At 37.9% G+C, this 23,069-nt stretch overlaps 1 protein-coding gene across 2 annotated transcripts; it reads left to right on the forward strand.

Moving 5' to 3' along the window:
• The first annotated feature begins 9,338 nt into the window (after positions 1-9,338).
• On the forward strand, positions 9,339-23,069 carry LOC126786760 (helicase protein MOM1). Of its 2 annotated transcripts, XM_050512680.1 has the most exons (15): positions 9,339-9,585; positions 10,729-11,263; positions 11,365-11,725; positions 13,076-13,148; positions 13,707-13,864; positions 14,233-14,426; positions 14,530-14,690; positions 15,601-15,804; positions 17,182-18,115; positions 18,254-18,450; positions 18,599-18,703; positions 18,823-21,069; positions 21,145-21,370; positions 21,876-22,292; positions 22,469-23,069. In XM_050512680.1, the coding sequence occupies exons 1-15, from the start codon at positions 9,580-9,582 to the stop codon at positions 22,834-22,836; spliced, it is 6,186 nt and encodes a 2,061-aa protein (XP_050368637.1). In that variant the 5' UTR covers positions 9,339-9,579; the 3' UTR covers positions 22,837-23,069. The 2 variants fall into 2 exon arrangements, with proteins under 2 accessions (XP_050368637.1, XP_050368638.1); XM_050512681.1 differs by lacking the exons at positions 9,339-9,585; positions 10,729-11,263; positions 11,365-11,725 and having other exon boundaries at positions 13,077-13,148; positions 13,707-13,868; positions 22,469-23,067.

The following is a 23,069-nucleotide window of genomic DNA, read 5'->3' on the forward strand; positions in this document are numbered from 1 at the left end:
CACTTCTCCTTTGCATTCAATAGCCAAAACTCTACCAAAATACTACCTCAAATATCCTTCACCAAAACAGCAAGTCGTTCTCCCCCATATACCAATTCCATCTCCACTGAAATCACCATTGAAGACACACCTCCAAGGTTCCTACAATGTGTGATTCTCGCAACTCTTCTTCATGGGTTTGTTTGTTTTTAATTTTTTATAATACTTTGTCTATGAAGATTGTAGTATGATGTTTGTGTGAGATTATTATTTGTATTAAGAATCGAAATTTTCAGATTGTTTTATTGGATTTTTGGATCTTTGCCGAATCGATGGTTTCCTATAATTATTGAGTTTGTATTTCTATTGTTGTGTTCTAATAATCTTTCTCATACTTTTAGATAATTTTCAGATTTGTGCATATGAATTTAATGGTTGGATGCAGTCCCTAAGATTGTGTTTGAGTGCTAGATTCATCAACCATACTGACACAAATCGAATCATGCCCTAAGTAGGTTCAGTTTGTGTTGATTAAAAGTGGTAAAAATTTTGGAAATTTGCATGTGAAACCATGGTAGGTGACGCCATACATGAAACATGTCTCCAACAAAGATTGATGCTCAAATATAATCTTGTTTGATTTCTACTCTAAGTGTTATTGAATTTGATTGCATGTAAATTTAGATTAGGCCCTAAGTCAATTTAAATATTAATTGAAATCTTGCATGATTAGATGATCCCCTAATGCTCTAATTGTATTGGTGTCTAAAAAGTATGTAATTGGTCGAATTAGAATGCATGATAGATTCAAACTTGTAATTATGTGGTGTAATGGTAAATTTGGTTTAAGTTTGGTAAAGAGAAGTAGATCATGTAAATAGTAATTTATGTTTTATTTCAGTAGTTAATAATCAATCTCAAACCCTCCATTATTTGTTAACACTAAAAGTTTAGAGTTTCATTCAATTCCCCGGAAAGAACGATATTTGCTTATTCAATAGACGTTTTAATTAATGCTCTATCATCTTGACCTGAGACTAATTATCTCTATATTCTTCTTTATGAATATGTTAAAGAGACGTTGATTGCATAGCTAAAATAAAACTATTGATGGAGTTACGATGATTAGATCATCACATAGAATCATGAGCGGTTTAAATGCTCAAGTTTAAATGCCTTAAGACATTATGATTTAAGTCACATGCTTTTATGCATTAAAAGAGCAATTGAACCTATGATATGGTTTTTTCATAGTAGTTGTCCAAGTTTATGAATTAACAATGGAACCATGAAATTGGTGAGACGATAAGCTAGTTGAAGGCAATACTTATGTCAATGTGTATCACCTAAAAACTCATTGTGAAAGAGTTCTTATGTATTGCTTCTAACGAGGAGCTCATCTCATGAGTCGATATAGTGTGAATTGTATTATTTCATGTTACTATGATTCGGAATAATGAATCAGTGACTCGTATAAGCTATTTTTTTGGCAAAGATGTTATACGGATCAATATAATTCCTCCAAAGTAATGGAGATGTAATCTATGTATTAACAAGTGCATAAGCCCCGTATATGATCCTTCATTGACTATGCTTAATCTCCAAGCATATTCTTTAGAAAAATAAAAATTTAGGAGTGACATACACCCTCCTATGTTAAAGAGAATGTGTAATAACCCGATTTTTCGGATACAAATTATAATTTTTTTAGAATTTGATAAGTTTGAAAAAGTGATTAAAATGGGTTTGTTTCGCTTTGCGAAGTTGTAAATCGAAAACGAAAACGTTATCGGAACTTTTAATTAAAAAAACGTTACGTTTTCGCGACATGAGAATCGACTTTTACTTCGTCGCTCGTTTGTGAAAACTTCCTTCACGAAAGTTGTAAAGCTCGTCGATACGAGTCCGTGGACACGTCACGCGTTCAAATCGGACGTCCGACATGAAAGTTATTAACGACGGAAGTCAGTTTCCAATTTTGGAAATGGGTATAAAAAGGAATTTAATGGAGCTAGGGTTTCCATTTTCGGAAACCCTCACCCCCGCCTCCCTCATTCTCTCTCTTCTCTCTCTCACCCCGATCTCTCCCCTTCCCTCTCTACGCCGGCGATCTCACCTCACCGGCCACCGTGGGTCTCACCGCCTATCTCAAAGGCGCCGCGTGACCTCCAGCTTCCACCCTTGGACATGACACGCTTCTGTTCATCGCGCCGAAGCTCCTCTGACAATTCCAAGCTCCTGCAACTCGTTGCCGCCCAACCCTCCATCTTCGGCGACGCAAGTGCTCGGAGGAGAGCATCTCGAAGCCGATCCTCACCCTTGGTACCATCTGCAATCGAATTGGGGCCAAATCACATCGCGATTCAAATCCACCATGAAATCGAATGCCGGTGACTTCCCGAGCTTCTCCGACGACTTCCTGGCAGCCCTAGGGCTCGATTTAGGTACGAAAACATTCCTCTCCTTGCGTGCTACGATTTTGATGTTGGAATTGTTGTAATCGGAGTTGGTTTTGGAGGAGGAGGTGGAGGGCGCGTGTCGCCGTCTGTGGCGGTGCGTGGGAGGTTGTGGTGGAGCAGAGAGGCGACAGGAGGCCGTGGAAGGAAGGAGGAGGAGGAAAGGAAGGTTTTGGGCGACTGTGGGCGAGCTACGCGACTGTGGGAACAATAATTTTGTATAATTTATTTTTACGTATGGTAAATGTAAAAAATGATTTACGTACAGTAAATGTGAATTTATTTTACATACGATAAATATAAATGTAAATTACGTACAGTAATTATAAAAGTAATTTCGGATGGGTAAATCGGTAATTATTATTTACTTAGTCCGTATATACGATTGAATAGTACATGAATGTACAGAAATACGTAAGTACTATGTACTCGTACATAAATACGTAATTAATATGTATTTGTACATTAATATGTGAATAGTAACTACGTGAACAATACTTTCTTAAAAACCAGAAATTCTTGAACAGTAAAACATTATTACTGTTTCGGCATTTAAGGTTTTACGTAACGATTTTAAATTCACTTCCTATCTATTCTAGGTGATCAACACAACAAGTAAATGACTCGAGTTCGGAATCGTGGAATTTACGCTGAGGAATATAAGGTGAGTAAAATCTCACATTGACGAATCTACCCTTGCGGAGATTCATGATTGCGCTAAATTTAAAAGAATGAACTATGATATGTATATGATATAGTGGATTGTGTATGTGTATAATTGGCAAAATAAGTACATATATATGGTTTGCTATATTATATACTATCGTAATTTCCGTTTGCGAACGAGTTCATTATAGCGTTGCTATTTATTTATTTGAGCATGTCAATTTGATTTGTACAATATCATGTGATGATTTTTTGTATGTGGTTTTAATTTGAGTTATGTTAAAATATTTTTTTTTGTGGTCTGTGGACCTGTCTTCGGACATGTTTTTCTGTCTTCGGACCAGTCTTCGGATATGTTGGCATGTCAGAATCTAGCCTTGGCCGGGCGAAAGTTACGATACAGTTAGAGCTCTAGTCTATCTACCGGTGTACTGCATGAGAGGTAACAGATGAGTTATCGGCTTATGAGTACCCATATTTTGGATATTAGGTAGCAAGTGGTTGCCCAATGTCGGCGGCATACTATCATGAGGGGTAACAAAAGTGTACCAGCGCTCATGAGTACCCATATTATAAATGTATTTGGGGTAAACAGAAGGGGTTGCCTGATTTCTTATGAGCTCATATATTTTCATATATTATTGGACAACCAGATGGGCCGTCCATTGACTCATGAGTGCATTTATGATTGATGCTTTGTGGATTTTCGTATATATTTTTATGCGAGTTATATTGTTGTTTTACTCATACGAGCTGCAAAGCTTACCGGGTTTGTGTTTACAATCCCGGTGCACCTATTCGATGGTGTAGGGGATAATTCCGCAGGTGTGGATTAGCGGAAATCGACGGACAACTCTTAAGACTTGAAGTTGTTTTATTCTATCTTGTGGTGAGGATTTTTACATTTCCATTTGATAAAATGTTGAATTATAAATTTGGTTTGTAATAATCAATTTGACTGAGTTGTACTATGAACTTAGTAATGATCCGCTGTGACATTAAAATGATTTCAATTTATTGAGATTGTTTTAAGGTTTTTCATGACTTCGAAATTTGAGTTTCATACTTGAAATTTTAGGGTCGTGACAGAATGAGACATAAGATGGAAGCCGAAATTGGTTTATCATGATTCACTTTAAGGATAAAATATATTGTAGTGATACATATATCATGGTTAAATGCAATCCATAACACTTCGATGTTATGGAGCACCCAAAACAATGACAAAAAAGTTGAAAAAGCCTAAATTTTCAGGATTTATAGATTGTGGACTTGTCATTATGAGGACCGGTTCACCTACTTTTAGGTGGGATATTGAGGTTCTACTTATTGACACTGATTCCTAACATCCAAGGCTACCTACTCACAAAAATTTAGCCCATTTCGAGACTTGGAACATGGTGAACTGCTCGACACAAGTGGTCACTGACCTCCGGTGTGTATTCTGGCCGGTTCAGTGCCTTTCCGACCGATTTTGGTAGTGAGGCTGGTGGCATTGGATCCCTAACACCCATGTTTACATGATCCTAAAATTTCATACCATTCAGGGTTTGGAAAGTCAGTGAACCATTCAAGTAAGTGTAAAACAGAGGTTCGGTATTGGTTGATGTTCCGTGCATGGGTCAACCGTGATATATTTTGGTTGGTCCCATGGTTCTGACGATAAACCAATGTTTTTGAACCATAAGCTATGGATTGTAGCGTGTCTTGTTTTATAGTATCCATCTATACCAGCATCATTGACGTTACGGTTATAACGATTCGTATGTTAGTGTTTCAAGTCTAATAATATGCATGTTTGTTAACAGATTATGTTAACGGTTTATCGTCCATATACTTTACGTGTCAAATTGCGCCTCCATAAGCGCATAATGATGGATTATTTGATGTTGAATTTTGTCTTTAAATAAGACATTAACTTTTATCTATGTCCACTTATAAAGACCTTAATAGACGATCTCGTTTAGTCACTTTTGATGAGCCAATGTCCCAGTTGTTAGGGGGAGAGAAGAACAAGTTTGTTCAAGTTAAATGATTTTGTTTTGTCATGGTTTGTCCCACTGTGCCTCATCATGTTTCTAATAGTCCTACAAATGGAAGTGACAAGATTAGAGATACATGTTGTACCTATGCCTGTAAGGATTAATGTCCAACAGATGGACATGTAGTTACTCTTTGTTGGTGATGTGGTGACTCCACAAATGTGGTAGATGGTGTCACTAGGGCATGGCTCTCATGTAAGTGTGGAGAGACCACTTGGTTCGATAATACTTGTTGAATGTGAGTTATGGCACAACTTGATTTGTGATCAATGATACTCACTCATCTGTTTTTTTTTCTTGGATGATGGTTATCATTGGGGGACACCTCAATGTCAATACCAATCCAAAGAGAGATCTCGACAAATGACGATGTTGAAAGAGTTTAATGTCGAAACATACATGCATACTCTGTGGAAGAAAAATTCCAACATTGTAGATTGGCCTACATGGAAAGTGTCATCCGGAAAAAATTGATGGTGATGATCGACCTACGTCGCCGCCACAGCCTCCTAGAAAGCCGTAGGATCCAGTTTTAACAAAGAGATAGGTCATTGGTCAGATAATACCAACACCACACATGTAAATCCTATCGGTTATACCTTTGTTAGGCGTAGTGAGAAATAGAAGAGTTTCGACTCACTTTATGGTGCAAATTCTCTGACAAAACACTCTGGAATCAAATATGAGACGGTTTGTTCTCATAATACCTTGTCAGTTAGGTGGTTTCCAAAACAACTAAATTTGCAGCTTGTGGTCACATATCAGCTCTATTGGGACTAAGTTAAGAGATGTAGATAAAGATAATAAATGGATTGATTTTAACCTAATTCAAGTGCCTCCAGACCACGGAGTGCGATAACTTGATTAAGGTATGGATATTAAAATGAAGTGTGATGGACTCTTGACGAACTAATAGCCAAATGTTGTAATTCCGAAACTCCTTACTTAAAACTCAGAGCTCACCACCTTGATCATCCAATCAAGTCTTTTAGACAGGATAATGCAGGAGAATTCACTTCGAAGACTTTTTATTGCATGGCAGGATAAATGTTGAACATCCCGTAACCCCATGTTCATTCTGCATAATGGATGAGCAAGAGCGACAATTAAGCGGTTATAGCTTATAGCTAGGGCACTCGTTACGTATAAGTAATTTACGCATAACTGTCTAGGGATATGCAATATTGCATGTAATTGTACTTATAATGAAAAGATCTTGAGAATACTAGGTCTCGAAAGTGATGATCGTTATTGAAGATGTTATTCATCAGTTGGTTAAAGGCAGTAAGGACGTTAAATCAATGCCTATAAGTATTCCATGAATTAGTCGAAGTCATGAGAAGACATATTTCCGCCGTATGAGCGACGACAAGTCTTAAGAGATGAAACTCTCCATATATAAGTGCAATATGTGTATGTATGTACTTGTTGTAATATACTTGACTTGACATCTCATTCAGTTTAAACTCGTTAAGCCAATATGATGGCTGAGTGCGCCCACACATATGTCAATGCTTGATCACAGCACGTTATAACATCAAATCCTATATCTCAACACAAAGATACTTTAATGAAGCGATTTCATAATATGCCCAGATTCGTAAGTCAACTTCCACGGGACCTATATGGCAGCTCACATGTTGGAAAATGGTGAATTTAATATCATTAGAAATCTCTATGTGTCTACTTTCTGGAGACACTAACCATTTGACTATATCTATTATATTAATTATATTAAGTGAGTTATAAATATTTTAGTAAAATAGGACGGATCTGTCCGGAACCTGCCGCTGAGTCACATTCGACAGAGTTTTGTGATCAGTAAAGAATGAACTAGGTTGTGAACCATATATAAGTGGAAAGTGACGGGTGTCTACTTTTCATAACTTTTTGCGGTTCATCAATACCTATTGTATTGAAAAAGTTATGACTGTTTAAGTGCATGCATGTCATACCACGTGTGAATCTGATTTTCATTGGAAACTCTTGTTTTGAGTTGTTATGCAATTCTTTTTCTTTTGATCCATGTACGGATAAGTGTACATGTTTGATTTAAGAATGTTTCGCGAGATTTGATATTCAAATCATTGACCCATTGCTACTTTTGAAAAATGGGAAAGAGTTTTCGTATACGCTATTTATCTAATCTCCGAGATTGAGTTACCGATCAGGGGGAGTTGTTTTGCAGATTTCAGGGAGAGTCTATATCACATATTATCTTCCACTGTAGTTGGTGCGTTATTCTCTTTTTCCCTTCGATCAAGCTTTTTATTTTACCCAAAAGATTTTGTTTTGTTTGGTAAGGTTTTTACCGAGACAATAATATTGTACCATGACACATTAAAATCGCGTTATGATGGGGAGTGTTATAGGAGAATTATCTCCATAATCTTCCGGTGTATCTTGTCATAATTAGTATATGTTAGTCTAGATAAGGAAGGTTATATAATCATTTATTCTACGGGATACTCAATGTAATGTCTATATATAAAACCTCCTTATCAATGAATAAATATGATGATATTTCTCCCTATTTTGATGCGTATTACATTTTCTGTAACAAATTTGATGGTCTATCTAGGAAGGTGTTTAATGGAATGGCTTAATGATTTTTTGGTTTCTTTGAATTTCATGATTGCAATATATGAACAAAGTGGTTGTTCAAAGAGGCATTAATTTCAAGTCTTCAACAGATGGTGGAGGAGGGTCACTTCTTCATTGTTAATGCAGTGACATTGTTTGTTGTGCTGTTAGTTTGTGCACACACAAATTAAAGCTATGCTCATGTGTTAGAGATGACATATCACATGTAAGAAAAGTGACAAACAATGTACATATTTTTTCTTCAATCAAGAAAGACGTCACGTCTATTTATGTAAGAAATATCATTTACATTACAAGCAAAATCCACTGAAGTACCCGGTTACTTCAAAAACAAACCATGTAAGGCATAACTGAGAAAATCATAAAAGCACACTAGAAACTACATACACCATAGAGTAATGCTAGATAGCCCACATTTTCGGAACCCACATAGAACCCACATTAGGTTGTTGCTGATTTGGCATAATTAAATCATAATTACATTATATTTATCTTTTTTAATTTATCATTTCTTTAATTCTATTTTTCTTACTTTCTGATCGATCATATTTGCGATGTTTTCATCATGATTTTCTTATATATTTTCTTTGTTTACTTCGATTCCTTATCTTCTCAACCTTCTCACCTCCTCATTCAAGAACTAATTGATATTAAGCCCCATTTTTAGGAACCTTAGTAATCATCCTTAACGTATCTAAGAATTGAACCTTAGTAAAGTGTAAATTCAGAGCCATGATTTTGGAATGATGAGCAATATTTATATATGATATCCAGCCACTTCCCCAGTTCCCCAAACCCTAATTGCCAAATATGCTAGCCTATCTCATACTCATAGAAATTTTATATATATATAATTTACCATGATTAACTTGGAGGGAGAATTGGCAAGGAAAAGTAAGATAGATGTATTTGAAGAGAAGGTAGAAGAGCAGCGCTTGAGAGGACGGTGAGAAGCTAGAAGAGAAAAGAAGACGTTGATCTGATGTTTTAGAAGGTAAAAGGATTTATGAGATAGATCCAAGAAAATAGGGAAACAAAAAACCACACTCGTAATTAATGATTTAAGATAAATGAAGAGGATCAAGAGCGGACGTTGGCGATTCCAGTGATCGGCGATGAGTAACGACGGCGCGGATGGTGTCAGCCGCGCTCCCCTCTCTCGGCGCTCCTGTACATGCTGACCGGAGTTCTATCGCCGGCCCACCGGCCCACCGTGGGTGAAATTTGTAAATTTTTAAAAATTTCAAGTTTATGAAAAATTTGTATTATTCAACTTATTTAACTTTAATGCCTATAATAAAAGCAATTTTATGAGAAAATAACTCTACGTGGAAAAAATGATTCAGTGTCTTTATATAAAACTATGAGTCATGAAACGGCCTTATGTAATTGACACTTTTCATTTTTGCAAATATTTCACGATCATATTAGGTATGTGCATGATGAACTGATGAAGTGATGTTGGCTGGTTGTCTCCATTATTTCCCACGCCCTGAAAACTCACCAACCCTCTCTCTCTCTCTCTCTCTCTCTCTCTCTCTCTCTCTCTCTCTCTCTCTCTCTCTCTCATATTTGATCACAGAAGAACCCTCCATTCTACCCTTCTCGGGGAAGCAAAGTAGTTGAGAGAAAACAAGAAATGACGGTTCTGTCCTCAGTCACTCCGTGTCAAGTGTAAAAACCACCACAACGAAACCAAAAGATCATTTTTTGCAGGGACAAGCTTCTCTCTTTGAGCCCATCGATTTCTGAAGCATGGACTCAAAAGTTGAAGAACCCTAAAACTTTTCTGATCATCGAACAAAAGGGAAACCAAAAGCGCCGAGCTTTTGATGCAGGTAAAGTCGCCACCTTTGTCAATTCTTGTTCTCAATTTGCTTCAATCGCGCCTGGAATTGCGATTCTTGGCGATTAGGGTTTTGAATTTTTGGTTTGAGCTGTGCGATTCTGTGTTGGCGTGATTTGTGACTGGAAATTAGGGTTCTTGGGGTTCCACATTGTGCGAACGGGACTCGGTGTTAGTTGTTTGTTGTGGTCTTGGAAAAGGCAGCTTGATTTTGCTTTGTGTAGGAGTGGTGAAGCTTGTGGAATGTTGTTTTCGAGTTTCGATTCCACGTGCATTGTGTGGTTTTGTGCCTTTGCCTTTTGGACTGATTTAATTTACATTCGAGTGAATAATGTGGTTGTTGTGTAGTGAAGTTGCTATGTGTTGCAGGAGTTGGTTAGGGTGGCGAGAGCTCCGGGACGTTCCGGCAGGGGCTAATTCTCTTTTTTGAAGCAATGTAGTTTTGGGAAATGGTTGAGAAGTGAAAATCTTTGGTTTTGTAGCTTCTTGGCTGTTAATTGGGTGTTACCACATAGGAGAAGGAGTGGGGGAGACTACTATTTTGATAGCCCTGTAGGGGATGAGCTTTAATTGTATTCTTAGGTGCTTGAGATTGAGACTAGGGGTTCTAAAGCACCTAAGAATATTGATCATTATGATGATTTTTTTCTTAGTAGCAGAAAGTGTTTTAGAGAAAAGATAGAACCCCACCCCAAATGCGCAATAAGCCTTTAAAAAAAAGTGGTGAGCCAACAGAATCGTTTGGAACAATTTGATTATTACTTTGAACTCTCTTGTAGTCCGGTAGAGTGCTCGAGTCATTTTTTCTAGAAAATTCTAGTTCCAAGAGTAGATAGTGTTATTGTAAGTACATACTTTGAGCATTTTGGGGACTCAGAGGATTACTTAAGTGAATGATGTTGTCTTCAAAGTTGGAATGTTTTGTTCTCTCTGTACCATCAGTAGATATCAGGTTTTTCTTATTCATATGTGATTATGGATTTAATTTTTAGTAGTACTCATGTGCAGTGATTGTTACCCTTTTATATGTGGAAAAATGCTTGATAGCCTGATGTTAGATTTTCTTTTTTTCCCTATCATTTTGCGGTCATTTATAGCTGGTTAAAGTCTTCTGGCAATCTTATATTGATTACAGGTAAATATGGCACATGACACACGATCTAGTCGGAAAGTCAAGGATGACGAGAGTAATAATTCCATTGGGAGGCAGATTAGTAGTAAAGGACCCAGTACTTCAGGCTCGTCAACGTCAGATACACCTGTCTTAAGGAGGTCTTCTAGAGAAACATTGTTGAAGAAAAACAACAGTCTGAGCCCTTCTAGCAATCGGAAGTCTGAACGACTTGAAAAAGAAATACCTGAAACTCCTCCAGCTAAGAAGAAATCTGAGAGAGGTGAGAATAAGTCAACGCCGAGTACTCTAAGGAGGTCTGAAAGAGGCAAGACTCAGTCATCCACTTCTGCATCTAGAACATCTAATAAAAGCTTGGATTTATCACCAATGAAAGAAAGAAGGGAAAACAAGGAGAAGAGTGTGAAACAATTGACCTTGGGGACTGAGAAACTTAGCAATAGTGTGAAACAAAATGTAGGACATAGGCAGGTCAAACAAAAAAGATTGAACTCACGTGCTTATATCAGAAGTCTCCAAGGATATATGAAACCTTCAGGTAAATGATCGACTGTTGTGTAATATCTTCCTTCCTTCAAATTTGTAGTCACATTGAAACTGCTCATTCTAGTCATTCTCACTGTACTGTTTGGATTTCAGATGTTCAGAAGCTGAGGGATAAATGTACACCGCCACCATTTTACAGTGCTGTAACTGAAATGATCAATCAGGTGCCTGAAAGGGTAAAGGTGGATTTTTCTGCCATGGAAAAGCAGACGCCCGAGCTGACAACTTCTATATCAAACGGAAAAATTTCTGATGTTAATATCGGCTTAGAAGGCAGTGACTGTATTACACCTTCTAAAAGGAAAAGGGAGATGGCTGATGGAGGATCTGATTCTTTGGGAGCAAACACGAGTAAAAAGGTCTGCACCGTGGTTGATGCCGTCTCTTTATTGTCATCTGGCTGTACAGAAAATCTTCCGGTTGAAAAATGTGGTGTCTGTTTTAAGCGACAAAGGTATTACTACACTCGACCATCATTCTGTTTCCTTTTCTATAAGTGGTAGTTTACCAATTGATTTACATCTAGTCACATCAACTATCGACTAATGATCAACCTCATTTAAAATTTATTGTGCCTAGTATGTTCCATATTCAATTTGACAAGTTTTGGCTTATTTTATCTTGATTGATTTCTTATGAATAATGATTGCATATGATTTGTTTTTTTGATGTCGTTAATTTAATTCTTTCCACTTTCAAGAGATGGATATAGTATAAGCTAAGAATTAAATTGAGAATATCAGTATGACTGGTTGATAAAGAAATGATTTAGAAGTGAGGTATATACTTCTTTATGTTATTCTTTCCCGAAAGTAATGGATTTTTCTGCCCACAAATTAATTAATTCGATATTACTAGATCAACATGGAATTATCTAATAATTGGGTGCCATTGATTTATTGTTTCATCATTCTAATTTCTGCTACTATGCTCACACGATGGATATCGGTGTTTCATTATTGTTACTCATTAGAAATTCTTTCGCAGGGAAAACTGTAAATTGCAATAGTATGGTTACGTAGAAGTCTGAGATGATTCTCTTTTCAGTAGGCCTGTAAATTAAGCCCAGGGCCAACGGGCTACCCAAACTTAGTCCAAAAAATTGGGCTACTGGCTAGCTTGCCCCAAACTAATGGGTGGGCTTTACTCGGCCCGTTTTGGAATGGGTAGGGTATAGACAACATTTTTCAAGCTCTTGGCCGATCCAAAGCCCTACCCATATGGTATATTATAGGGTCGGTCCGTAGCCCGACTCATTTTCGATGTCAAATTTTATTATTAATTTATGAGTGATTGATATAACCAGCAAATTATGTTGGTTCAATTGACAAATGTGTTATCTTTATAAGAAGGAGTTCATGAGTTCAACTCCTATCTCAATCAAAATTTTCAAATGAAAGTTAAAATATTTTATTATCTAAAACTCACTAGCCAAATGTAGGTTGGGCCATGGGCGGGCTTTTTAAGCCCAAACTTTATCTGCCCAAAGGGCGGGTTCGGGCTTCACATGTTTTGATAGAGCCGGCCTTGCCCGGCTCATTTTACACCTAGAGCTTAAAAAGGCACGAGTCGGGTAGTATGTGAGTCTTCATATCTTAGGGTCGGGCCGGCCCTGCCCTGCCCATTTTACAGGCCTACTTTTCAGTGTATCTGAGTTGGATATAGAATTTGGTTTGTCAATGCTGGGCAATGATAGTAAACATTATGTCAACGTACACGGTGTTGCTTGTAATTCTGACTCTGTAATATTCATAGTCCTTCATTCACCTGTTTTTTCTTCTTGTTTCTCATTTGATACAATCAGGTTAGACAGTGATTCAATGAAGCATGATTGTTGCTCTTGTGGAACAAAGCTGCTATCTGTTGGTGAAAATGAGGTTTGTTTCCTCCCCCCCCCCCCCCCCCCCCTTCTTCTCAGGTTTTTTATTTCTAGTTTTCCTAGTTTCCCCTTGTTGATATCGTATTGATTTTTTCTATCTGTGTACATAAGGTGTTGCCCCTCATTTTCTATCTGTGTACATAAGGTGTTGCGTCTCATTTCACTTTTGTTGAAAGTAGTCCCATCATTGGTATCAATTTGTGGATATAAATTGTAAACATTTTCTGATCTCTTACTGAATGATTTGTTGGGAACAGATAAACTTTCCCTAGCACAAAATCTGAAAATTTCAGAAATGAACTTGTTCACGCAAATAACAATAAATAGATCAGAACAATTTTTAGCAACAGCTCTAGACTCTGTGTGTCGTATTATATCTGCATGGGCTAGCATCTTTGAAATAATAACAAAAGCTTTTCTTTTCTTTCTTTTTTATATGTCAGTTCTGCCAGATTCTGCTGTCAAAATTTCTAGGCAATGCACGTTTACATAAATCCTCATCGTTGTTGGTTGCAAAAATAGGTTTCTAATTTCGGTATATTTTGAATACTTGCAGCTGGATATTGGAGATGTCCGAGCTGATAATATAGTGAGCCAACTTGAAAAGCTTAACATTTATATGCAGCAGAAGGTGTTGTCTGGAGATCTCGTATCAAATGGTGAAGAAAATAGTCGAAATGCATGCCTCATTTGCACTTCTGGGGGGAAGCTCTTGTGGGTAACCTTTTCTTCTGGTTTTCACATTGTTGTTGCAACTAGATTTTATCAGCTTATTAGGAAAGTTGCTTTATGATACTGCTACATATAGCTGTCGCAATTTTTATCTTGTATGCTTGTTATATTTTATGAGTTGAGAAGCTATAAGCATAAAAGATACTTTTGCTTAGTGCATTTGTAATTAGCCCGAAAAATGACACCAACAAGCATCCATATAAAGATATAGATTTCCTTTTCCCAGTTCCAGAAAGCAAGTACCCAATGGCTCAAAACACCCTTTGAAACAACCCAATAGGCTTCAACCCCCCTAAACAACTATCCTCATGATATGTTTTCCTATTCTTATAGTTTGGTTTCAATTCCAGGTGCTGTGATGGAAAAGGATGCAAGAGTAGCTATCATCTTTCTTGTCTAGATCCTCCTATGAGTGATGCTCCTACTGGAGTCTGGTACTGTTCTGTGTGTGTTCAGAAAAACACAGAATCCAGTATACATTCTATGTCAGATGAACCAGAGTCACTCGGGAATGCTAGAGACGTGGAGGTATCAGATGCTGATGGTATGAAGAAATTATGCGAAGTTGGGTTCATCTTTGTGTCCGGCAATATGCTTAGGGCCTCTATCATTTTTGCTTTTGGTTTACATTTTTATTTTGTTTTCAGATTCGTCCAGGTTTATGGAGTACTGGGTTCCTGTAGAAATATCGAATGTTCAGCGAGAGCTATACTGTGAAAAGCTGCTGTTAAACCCCTCATTGCTTTACTTATCTTCATCAAAAGATCTTGTTGGAGCACTCCACGATCTACTTAGATCTACACGAAAGGTTTGTTGCTTTTGCTTTACTTAAGTTATGGTTGCATGAGGTCTGCATATCTTTTCATCCTCTACTCTATTCTTAATTTCTCCCATGGTTTCATAGTCCTTATTGGCACAGCATTGTTATATTGACTTTTAAGAATACCATTGCTTGGAAATATGTATTGGCTGGATATGGACACTGGGATAAAGTTGTATTTTGGACATTAGGGTTTAAGCAGTTCTGGGTAGAATTGGAGGAGGCATGAAGGTCCATCTAATGAGGTTAAGAGTTTTAGGAATAGGAAATATTGGTAGCAAGGGATATTTCTTTGTTGCGACAGGTTTGTTATTGTGTAATAAAAACTATGGTTAACACTTAACATGCGTCCAGGATATCGGCCTGGCTGCTGGGATGCAAAACCTGTTTAAAAAACATTCATCAAGACGTTCTCCAGTAATGCACCAATGTTTCAGCTTTGTTATTGAGGAAAAAGTGAGATTTAAGATCTTAGATTACAAAGATTCATGAAAAAATTGCTAACCCAAGTTTACTTTTTCAAGATCATAGATTACAAAGAATCATGAAGAGGTGATAGAGCCGTGATCATTATTGATTCTGTTAGAAATAGTGACTTTGGTGGGTTGGAAAATGGATGAAATGCGCTATAGCTCATAGTTATTGTTCCTCTGTTTTTTGTTCTGTTTTTTTCAATGTAAGCTGTTTTCCTTTTCCTAAATAAATAAAAATTATCTATTGCTTCCCCACTGCTGTTCATAGCTTATGACAAACTAAGATTGTTTGCACCATTTTAATGGCTGGTGAAAAGAAGAAATTCCTTCTTTAAAAGTTGATTTGTCATGTTATAAATTTTTCTCTGCCTTTCATCACCCCTCCTTGTGGATTTGCATTAAGTTACGTGCATGGTACTTAACAGTGCTGTGATCACCCTTACATTTTGGAAGCATCGGTACAAGAAAAAGTTATGGAAGTCGAAGGCATTCAAGCAATTGACAATTTTGAAGAAAAAAAGAAAGCAATGTTGGATGCCGGAATAAAGACAAGTGGCAAGCTTCAGCTTCTTGACATGATGCTTATGGAGATAAAGAATCAAGGTTTTAGAGTGCTAATCGTATATCAGGTGCACAAATTAAAATTCTATGACATTTACTTTCTTTTATTATTATATCATTTTGTGAGGTATACTGTCTCGTATTATTGATAAAAATACTATATTAAGATATACAGAGTGAAATTACTCTCCTCATGTACAATCTACACAATAATTTTTATAATATGATGAAACGCATGGTGCTAGAGCCAATATTTAGATTATTAAAAAGCGAAAGGAGGATTGTAAAATGAGGAGTGCAAATTTCGGTTTCCGAATATACTTATAGGAAAAATCAATATATTCACATGGATTGCATCCACAAACAGGACAAACTACATATGCCAAGGGCCAATACCAGGCTCCTCCTTATCGTTGAAACCAGAGAATTGAAACTTACTGCTGCCTTCTTATCTAGTAGATTCACAGGAGTGTTTAGATCTTAAAATTATTGGTAACACATGCTGAAAAGTTTGAATAGAACTTAAGTTTGAATAGAAGTTAAACTCTGTGGCTTGACCCTTTTTTACCTTCTATAAACTGCTTTTTCTCCATCAACATATCTGGTATCCCCAATTCCTGCTTTCGCTCTGCAGACCCAGTACACCTTACTCCCTTTTCCACCACCGAAATCTACATGTTTTTCAATTGGCAAAGAGTGATTGATCTTAGTAGAACTAGTGATCTCAGTATCTTCTTTGTTTTCAAGTAAATTCTTCTAGAGTATGATTGGCTACGAAGATGAACTTTCTGTCAATTGTACTATATTCTGTAACTGAGTATCAATTTTTCTGGACTTGACTTGTGTCAAGGGCGATCCCCAGCCTTTTAAATTTATAATAAGAAGACTTGTTCATCGAGGAAACTCTGGTATCAAATCTGTAACAATTTTGCTCTTGAATTTCAGTAGTTTAGGGAAATTATATGGTAGGAGTTTAGGGCATGTGTGGTAATTACGTTATGATTTGATATACTGAATCATATTAGACTTAGAATGTGAATTTAGATTATTGATCAAAATGAATAATGCAAAGAGAGTGCAATCGATTTTTATACTGCAAGGAAGGTTTAATATATGTACTGCTATCACAATCAAACCTGAAGGACTGGTTTTGAATTGGAAGTTGGACGTCTTAAGTGAAATGCACTTTATTTACAAATTTGGGTGTTTGTGTAGTTATTCCAATAATCATATCCTATGGGCTAGAAATCCGTAATTGAAAAGGATATACTGAATCAAATAAACTAAGACTTCTGATCCACAAAGATGAATAACACCATAAGAGTTTTTTACAAGTATGTGTAGTATTATGCTCGCTGGAATCTGAAATGCAGTGATGGTCTCATTCTAATGTTCATTACTCATTTTTTTAATGTTATGTCACTTTTTTCTCTTTTTATTACCAGTCAATAGGTGGTCCGGGAATTGGTCCGGGAATTTGTATAGGAGATATTTTGGATGATTTCCTGCGTCAAAGGTATGGTGAAGACTCTTATGAACGAGTTGAACAGGGTGTCGTTGCCACTAAGAAAGGCGAGTCAATGGACAAGTTTAACAATAAGGCATGTGGTAGGTTTGTGTTCTTATTGGAGACTCGTGCCTGCCGTCCCAACATCAAACTATTATCAGTTGATACTATTATTATATTTGGGAGTGACTGGAACCCAGTGAATGATGTACGAGCCTTGCAAAAGATATCACTTGATTCACAGTTTGAGCAGATAAAAGTATTTCGCTTGTATTCGACTTGCACCATAGAGGAAAAAGCTCTGATTTTGGCAAAGGAGGAGAAGATTCTTGACAGCAATCTGCATAATATTAACAAGATTAATTGTCAATTGCTCCTTTCGTGGGGTGCACCTTATCAATTTGTTAAACTGAATGAGTTTCATTTGCCAGGCTCCAGTGTCAGTATCTTACCAGTAAAATCACCTCTGAAAGATGTCATCCAGGAATTTGTGTCCCTACTTCCTCAGGATGCCAAAAACGGTGGCTTCAGTGGTTTATCTGTTATCTCGAAAGCTCATCAAACAGGAGGAGGTTACAGTATGAAGACTAGCTTGTTCAGTGAATTGAAATGTCAACATATGGGTGATGGGAAGCCACTCAGTTTTTGGTTAAAACTGTGGGAGGGAAAACATCCACAGTGGAAATATTGTATTGGTTTGTCTCAGAGGAACAGAAAAAGAGTAAAACATATGGATAAAGAGCTATCAAAGAAAGCACAAGTTGAAATTGATGAAGCCGTAAAAAAACGGAAGAGGTTGGGAAATAGTAATTATGGTTCAGGCAATTTAAAACCTGGATTTGAGAGGAAAACAACTCCTATATCTGAGGATGGTAATTAGCTGTTTATGTTATCTTTTCAGTTTTCTTTCCTGACATCTTCGAAAGAGTGGTGTTGTGGTGCAATATAAGAGTCAGCCTGTGGACTACTCGAGTCCCTGCTAGTTTCTGAAAGCATCTCTTTTTTTGCAGGAGCTTTTGTAACTCGAGCAGACAATGTGCTTCGCTCTTCTTCTTGGTTATCTGCTTTTATAAATAAGAAAAGCATTTTTGCAATACCAGTGAGTGACAAATCTGAGGAGAGAAGAAAATTCCTTGATGCTCAGAAGAGTCTGCATCTTCATTTGAAGCCGGAGATATCAAAACTTTGTGGAGTCCTACAATTCTCTGTATGTAAATTTAATATCCTGCTAACTATGTTTTACTCTTTTTTTTTACGTCATATGTGCTGCTGTTCTGAATCAACATTCAACTACATCTCAGTAAAATATTATTGTCTTCTTTGATGATATCTTTTTAAATCTTACTATAATGCAGGATCTTCACAGGGTTTGGGTTGAAAAGTTTCTTGAATATGTGATGATGAATCACAAAGTTAATAGAGAACCAGCAACCATATTGCATGCATTTCAGATATCTGTGGTAAAGCAATTTGTTATTTTATCCAGCAATGTTGGCGTGAAATTATTGTCTTTTGTTAATTCAACTTTTATAATTCTCCAGTTTTCTCTCTTGTTTATAACCGATTCTGTACATTCCAGTGTTGGACTGTGGCGTCTTTTCTGAAGCACAAACTTGACCACAAAGAATCGTTTGCACTTGCAAAACAGCATCTTAACTTTGATTGCCAGAAGGAAGAGGCAGACCGCGTTTTTTCAATGCTGCGGTGTCTGAAGAAAATGTTTTTATACCGTACGAGGAACTTTAAGGCTGCAGACTCTCCAAATATTTCTGAACTCTCAAATAATGGTACAATCTCAGACTTCCAAGGGGTCAAATTGAGTGCTGCAGACTATCAGCTATATTTAGTAGGCAAGGATGTTGAAAAATGTATCAATGAAATGCGGAAGAAGTTTGAGAAGAAGATGAAAAAACTTCTCGAAAAACAATCTGAAGAGCAAAGACAAATTATGAAATTTTACGAGGAGGAAAAGGAGCAACTTGAAAGGAAGCACAAAATAGAGTTGGCTGTAAATCGAATTACTGCAATGAGTTTAGATAGACTGAGGATCATGGAAACTGAATTTGAAAAGGAAATTGAAGAGCATAAACACCGGGTGGACATGCAGCTGCAACTGCTCGAGAAATTACAGCTGGAAGCAAGGGTTAAGCTCAAAGAGAAGGAGAACCAACGAGTAGAGGAAGTGCAAAACTGGGTTCGTGAGGAGTTGTTGAATAGGGCACCTTCAGTTGCACCTGATGAAACTGCAGCATGTAGCAGTCCCGTTAGACCAGTCACGACTTCTGCTCGACCCATTATTGAAGATGGTGCACATGATCCAATGACTTCTGAGGATGTTAATAATACTGTGAAAAACAATCAAGAAAATGTTGCTTCTATGATTCCTTGTGCCAAGGAGCTGATGACTAACGGAATCACCGCAGAAAGTGGGGAGGCTCTACTAAATGTCCCAGAGATCATCACTAGCAAAGTTGTAACCTCCAGTCTTCCTCCTTTTGAAGAAAGGATTGACAACTCTGACAAAATACCCATGTTTGATAGGGATGTTGGACTGGAACAGCCCATAATTGTCGGTTCAACTGATGGTCCACTGACTCTGTCAGCTACAGAACAGTACCCTCATGGGACTGCATTAAGCATGCCTGACAGAGAGGCACCACTTGAATTGCCTGAGACTGTCAGTTTGATTCATGGTGTTAATAATATTGTGTCTGTGAGCCCTTGTGCATCTGAAGAACAAATCCATGTAGTAACAAAAAACATATCAGGTAATGAGGTCGAGTCAGCAGTGGTTGCAACTGTGAGTTCGAATGATGCTCGACTGAATCATCTCTCCAGGGTTCCTCATTCATCTGAACAACTGAATGTTGACAATCTTACAAAAATGGGGAACGGTGAAGTGAATGATACTACTACATCTGATATTGCAACTGGGGTCAACCAGCAGAAAACTCCTGAGTTATCTTCAGCTGCTAAATCGGTCACAACTATATATTCTGAGCACTCAGACCAAGAAGTAGCCTCCAATGAGCCAGTAGTACCAGCCTCTGAGAGACCAGACCGTGGTTCTCAGTTTTCTTCAGCGTGTTGTGAGAACCAAGTTCAAGATACTGTCTTGGTTACATCGACTACAGAGCAATATGGACATGTGCAAGCTCGCAAAGAGCAGTTTACATGCCTACCAGTTGAAAATCAAGCATTGCAATCAGTTGCAATCATAGCTTCTGATCATGATGAGTTAGTGGTACATGTACCTAACAGATTATCTTCAGCTTGTGCAATTGAAGTTAATCAAAGTACTGAAAATCAAGATGGAGGTGTCCTGTCCACTACGGTACAAGATGGAGATGCACGAGCTACTGGGAACCAGATTACAAGTCAACCAGTTGAAAACCCAGTATCCCAATATGTTGCCATTGTAGAATCTGATCATGAAGTGCCCGCAGCTGTAGTACAACTACAGCCTCCTCCTGAGCCTGCAGCTATTGGAATTGACATTCAGCCAAGTAGGAGCGATCACACCTCTAACCAAGTTTCTCAGGCTCCCATGCAAGTAGTTGAGAACTTTTCTGATCAATCAAATGAAACTGCTTTGCGGCCAGCACCAAGTCTATCCTGGCATCAGCCGTTTGATGTAATTACTAATGGATCTGGGCAGTTTTTTTCAGAAACACGGGATACTTCTTTAACTAATAGTCGTCCTATACATGCTGCTCCCCAGGGGACACTAAGGATGCCTCACCATTTATACCCTGACCCACTTCAAAGTGAATTGGAAAGATTGAATAAAGAAATGGAACAAAACATTAAGTCTCATGAAGATAAGGTCTGTTTTGAAGTTGACCTTTTGTGCATTATTGTTTTCAGAAACTTTTTCTGAAATTGTGTTTGTATCAAACAGAAGCTGCGTCTGAAATCCGATTATGACAAGAAAATAGAAGAGGCTGTTGCTGAACTTCGCCGGCAATGTGAGACTAAACTTCAGGAGGAAGAAGCCACGTTTCGGCATGTACAGAAGGAACTGGATGCAAATCATAATAAAGTTTTGATGAATAAGATTTTGGCTGAGGCTTTCAGGTCTAAATGCACAGATCTTAGGGCGTCAAATGTGTCTGGAGTGCAGCAAGGTATGACATTCTCTTGTGTTGTTTATCATTCCTTGTTACTTTCATTCCACCTCCAAAACAGCATGAAAGGTCAAAAACACCACCGGGCTTTCTTTGTTTGCATAGTGTGACTTGAACTGCTCAAGAACTACCTTTCATCTCCTCGACACAGAAACAATCATACAGATAACACACTCACTAACTCTGTTGTCTTTTATTGGTGTGGCCTGTCATTTAAAAACTTGGCACCCGTATTGCACAATTAAAACAAATGCTTTGAATGCCGATGCCATTGCAAGGCTTCAATATAGCACCTGCTTTTAATAAAGTTTCCTTGTGTATAACGCTGTCAAAACTCAAAACAAAGCTGCATCTTTTAGATTCACCAAGGTTCACCAATCTCGAGTAATGACTTATTCAATTGTAGCCATTAGTTGATCTCCATGCATTGTAGTCTCTTCGATCTCTGCAATATTTTTCCTGTCCATGCGTACTTTGTGCCTTGCTCACTGCCATTTTCCTGCAGACGGACATTCTTTTATCCAGCAGTTGCTTCAGTTTTCTATGCAGCAAAATGGACAGGGGACTTCTTCAGTTTCTAGCTCACCATCAACCAGCCTTCCTTCAGCTAGTCTGCAGACTTCTATTGCACCCTTACCCAGCCAACAGGGTTCTTTTATTGCTCCAATTATCAGACTGCAGACTTCTAGTGCACCTTTTCCCAGCCTGCAAACAACCCTACCGGCATCTGCGACTGCACCCAGTCAGCATTACACAGCTCCAATCATGCAGACTGTTCCGCTTTCCCCTGCTTCTTCCATTCCAGCAAGACCCCCTCATATCGGTACCTTTTCTGGTTCCACAGGAATCCCCCAAGGTGGAGGTCAGATCCGTTCCCCAGCCCCACATCTCCAACCATTTAGGCCTTCAACATCTGTTACAGGTACAACACCTTGTTCAACTTAGCTGTATGCTAGATTCTTTGTATTTCAGTATATTGTTAGTGTTGTAAGTCTAGGTAGTGGCTTAAGCTAAGCAGGTATAAAATTCATATGCCGAGAATATTTTACCCGCTTCATTGTAGGTACTCCTTGTTAATCAAATTTTGGTCCCTTACAGGCACCAGCCCTCTGTCTCAGGAAGGTGGGATTTCAAATCCTCAATCCCATAGCAACACCCCAGCGACATCGCCATCACTTCCGCATTTGTCTCAAATGGCAGCTCCCACACAACAGATTGTTCCCTGTAGTGGGGCCCCACATGTTGAAACTGCAGGGCGTAGCTCGACACCTAATTCTGCATCTGCGTTGAAGTTGCTGATGGATATGGAGAAACGTTCAGGTGCAAATCGACCAGGTGGTTTGTTGTCACTGCCGGCTTCAAATTCACTGAACCATCCTGGTCCTGTTTTTGTGAGCAGCGCAACTACCAACCCTGTAAATACAGGTGCAACCCATGAAATAGTTTGTTTATCTGACGATGACTAACCACTTATTGGATTTGAACCATTATGTTATTACTCCGTGTCCTTGGTGCTCTAGGTTATACAGTAGGGTTGGGATATGACATAGGAGAGTTAGAAGTTGTACTTAGGAACAATGCAAATTTCTAACATTGTAATATAGAAAATCGGTCTTGTTCATGTTGAAAAACTTTTTATGAGCATGGAGTTGGGTTGGGTTTGATCAAACTTTGCTATGAGAGCAATGATTCAGAGTTG

The sequence above is a fragment of the Argentina anserina genome, chromosome 3, assembly GCF_933775445.1.
Source record: "Argentina anserina chromosome 3, drPotAnse1.1, whole genome shotgun sequence".
Taxonomy (NCBI): domain Eukaryota; kingdom Viridiplantae; phylum Streptophyta; class Magnoliopsida; order Rosales; family Rosaceae; genus Argentina; species Argentina anserina.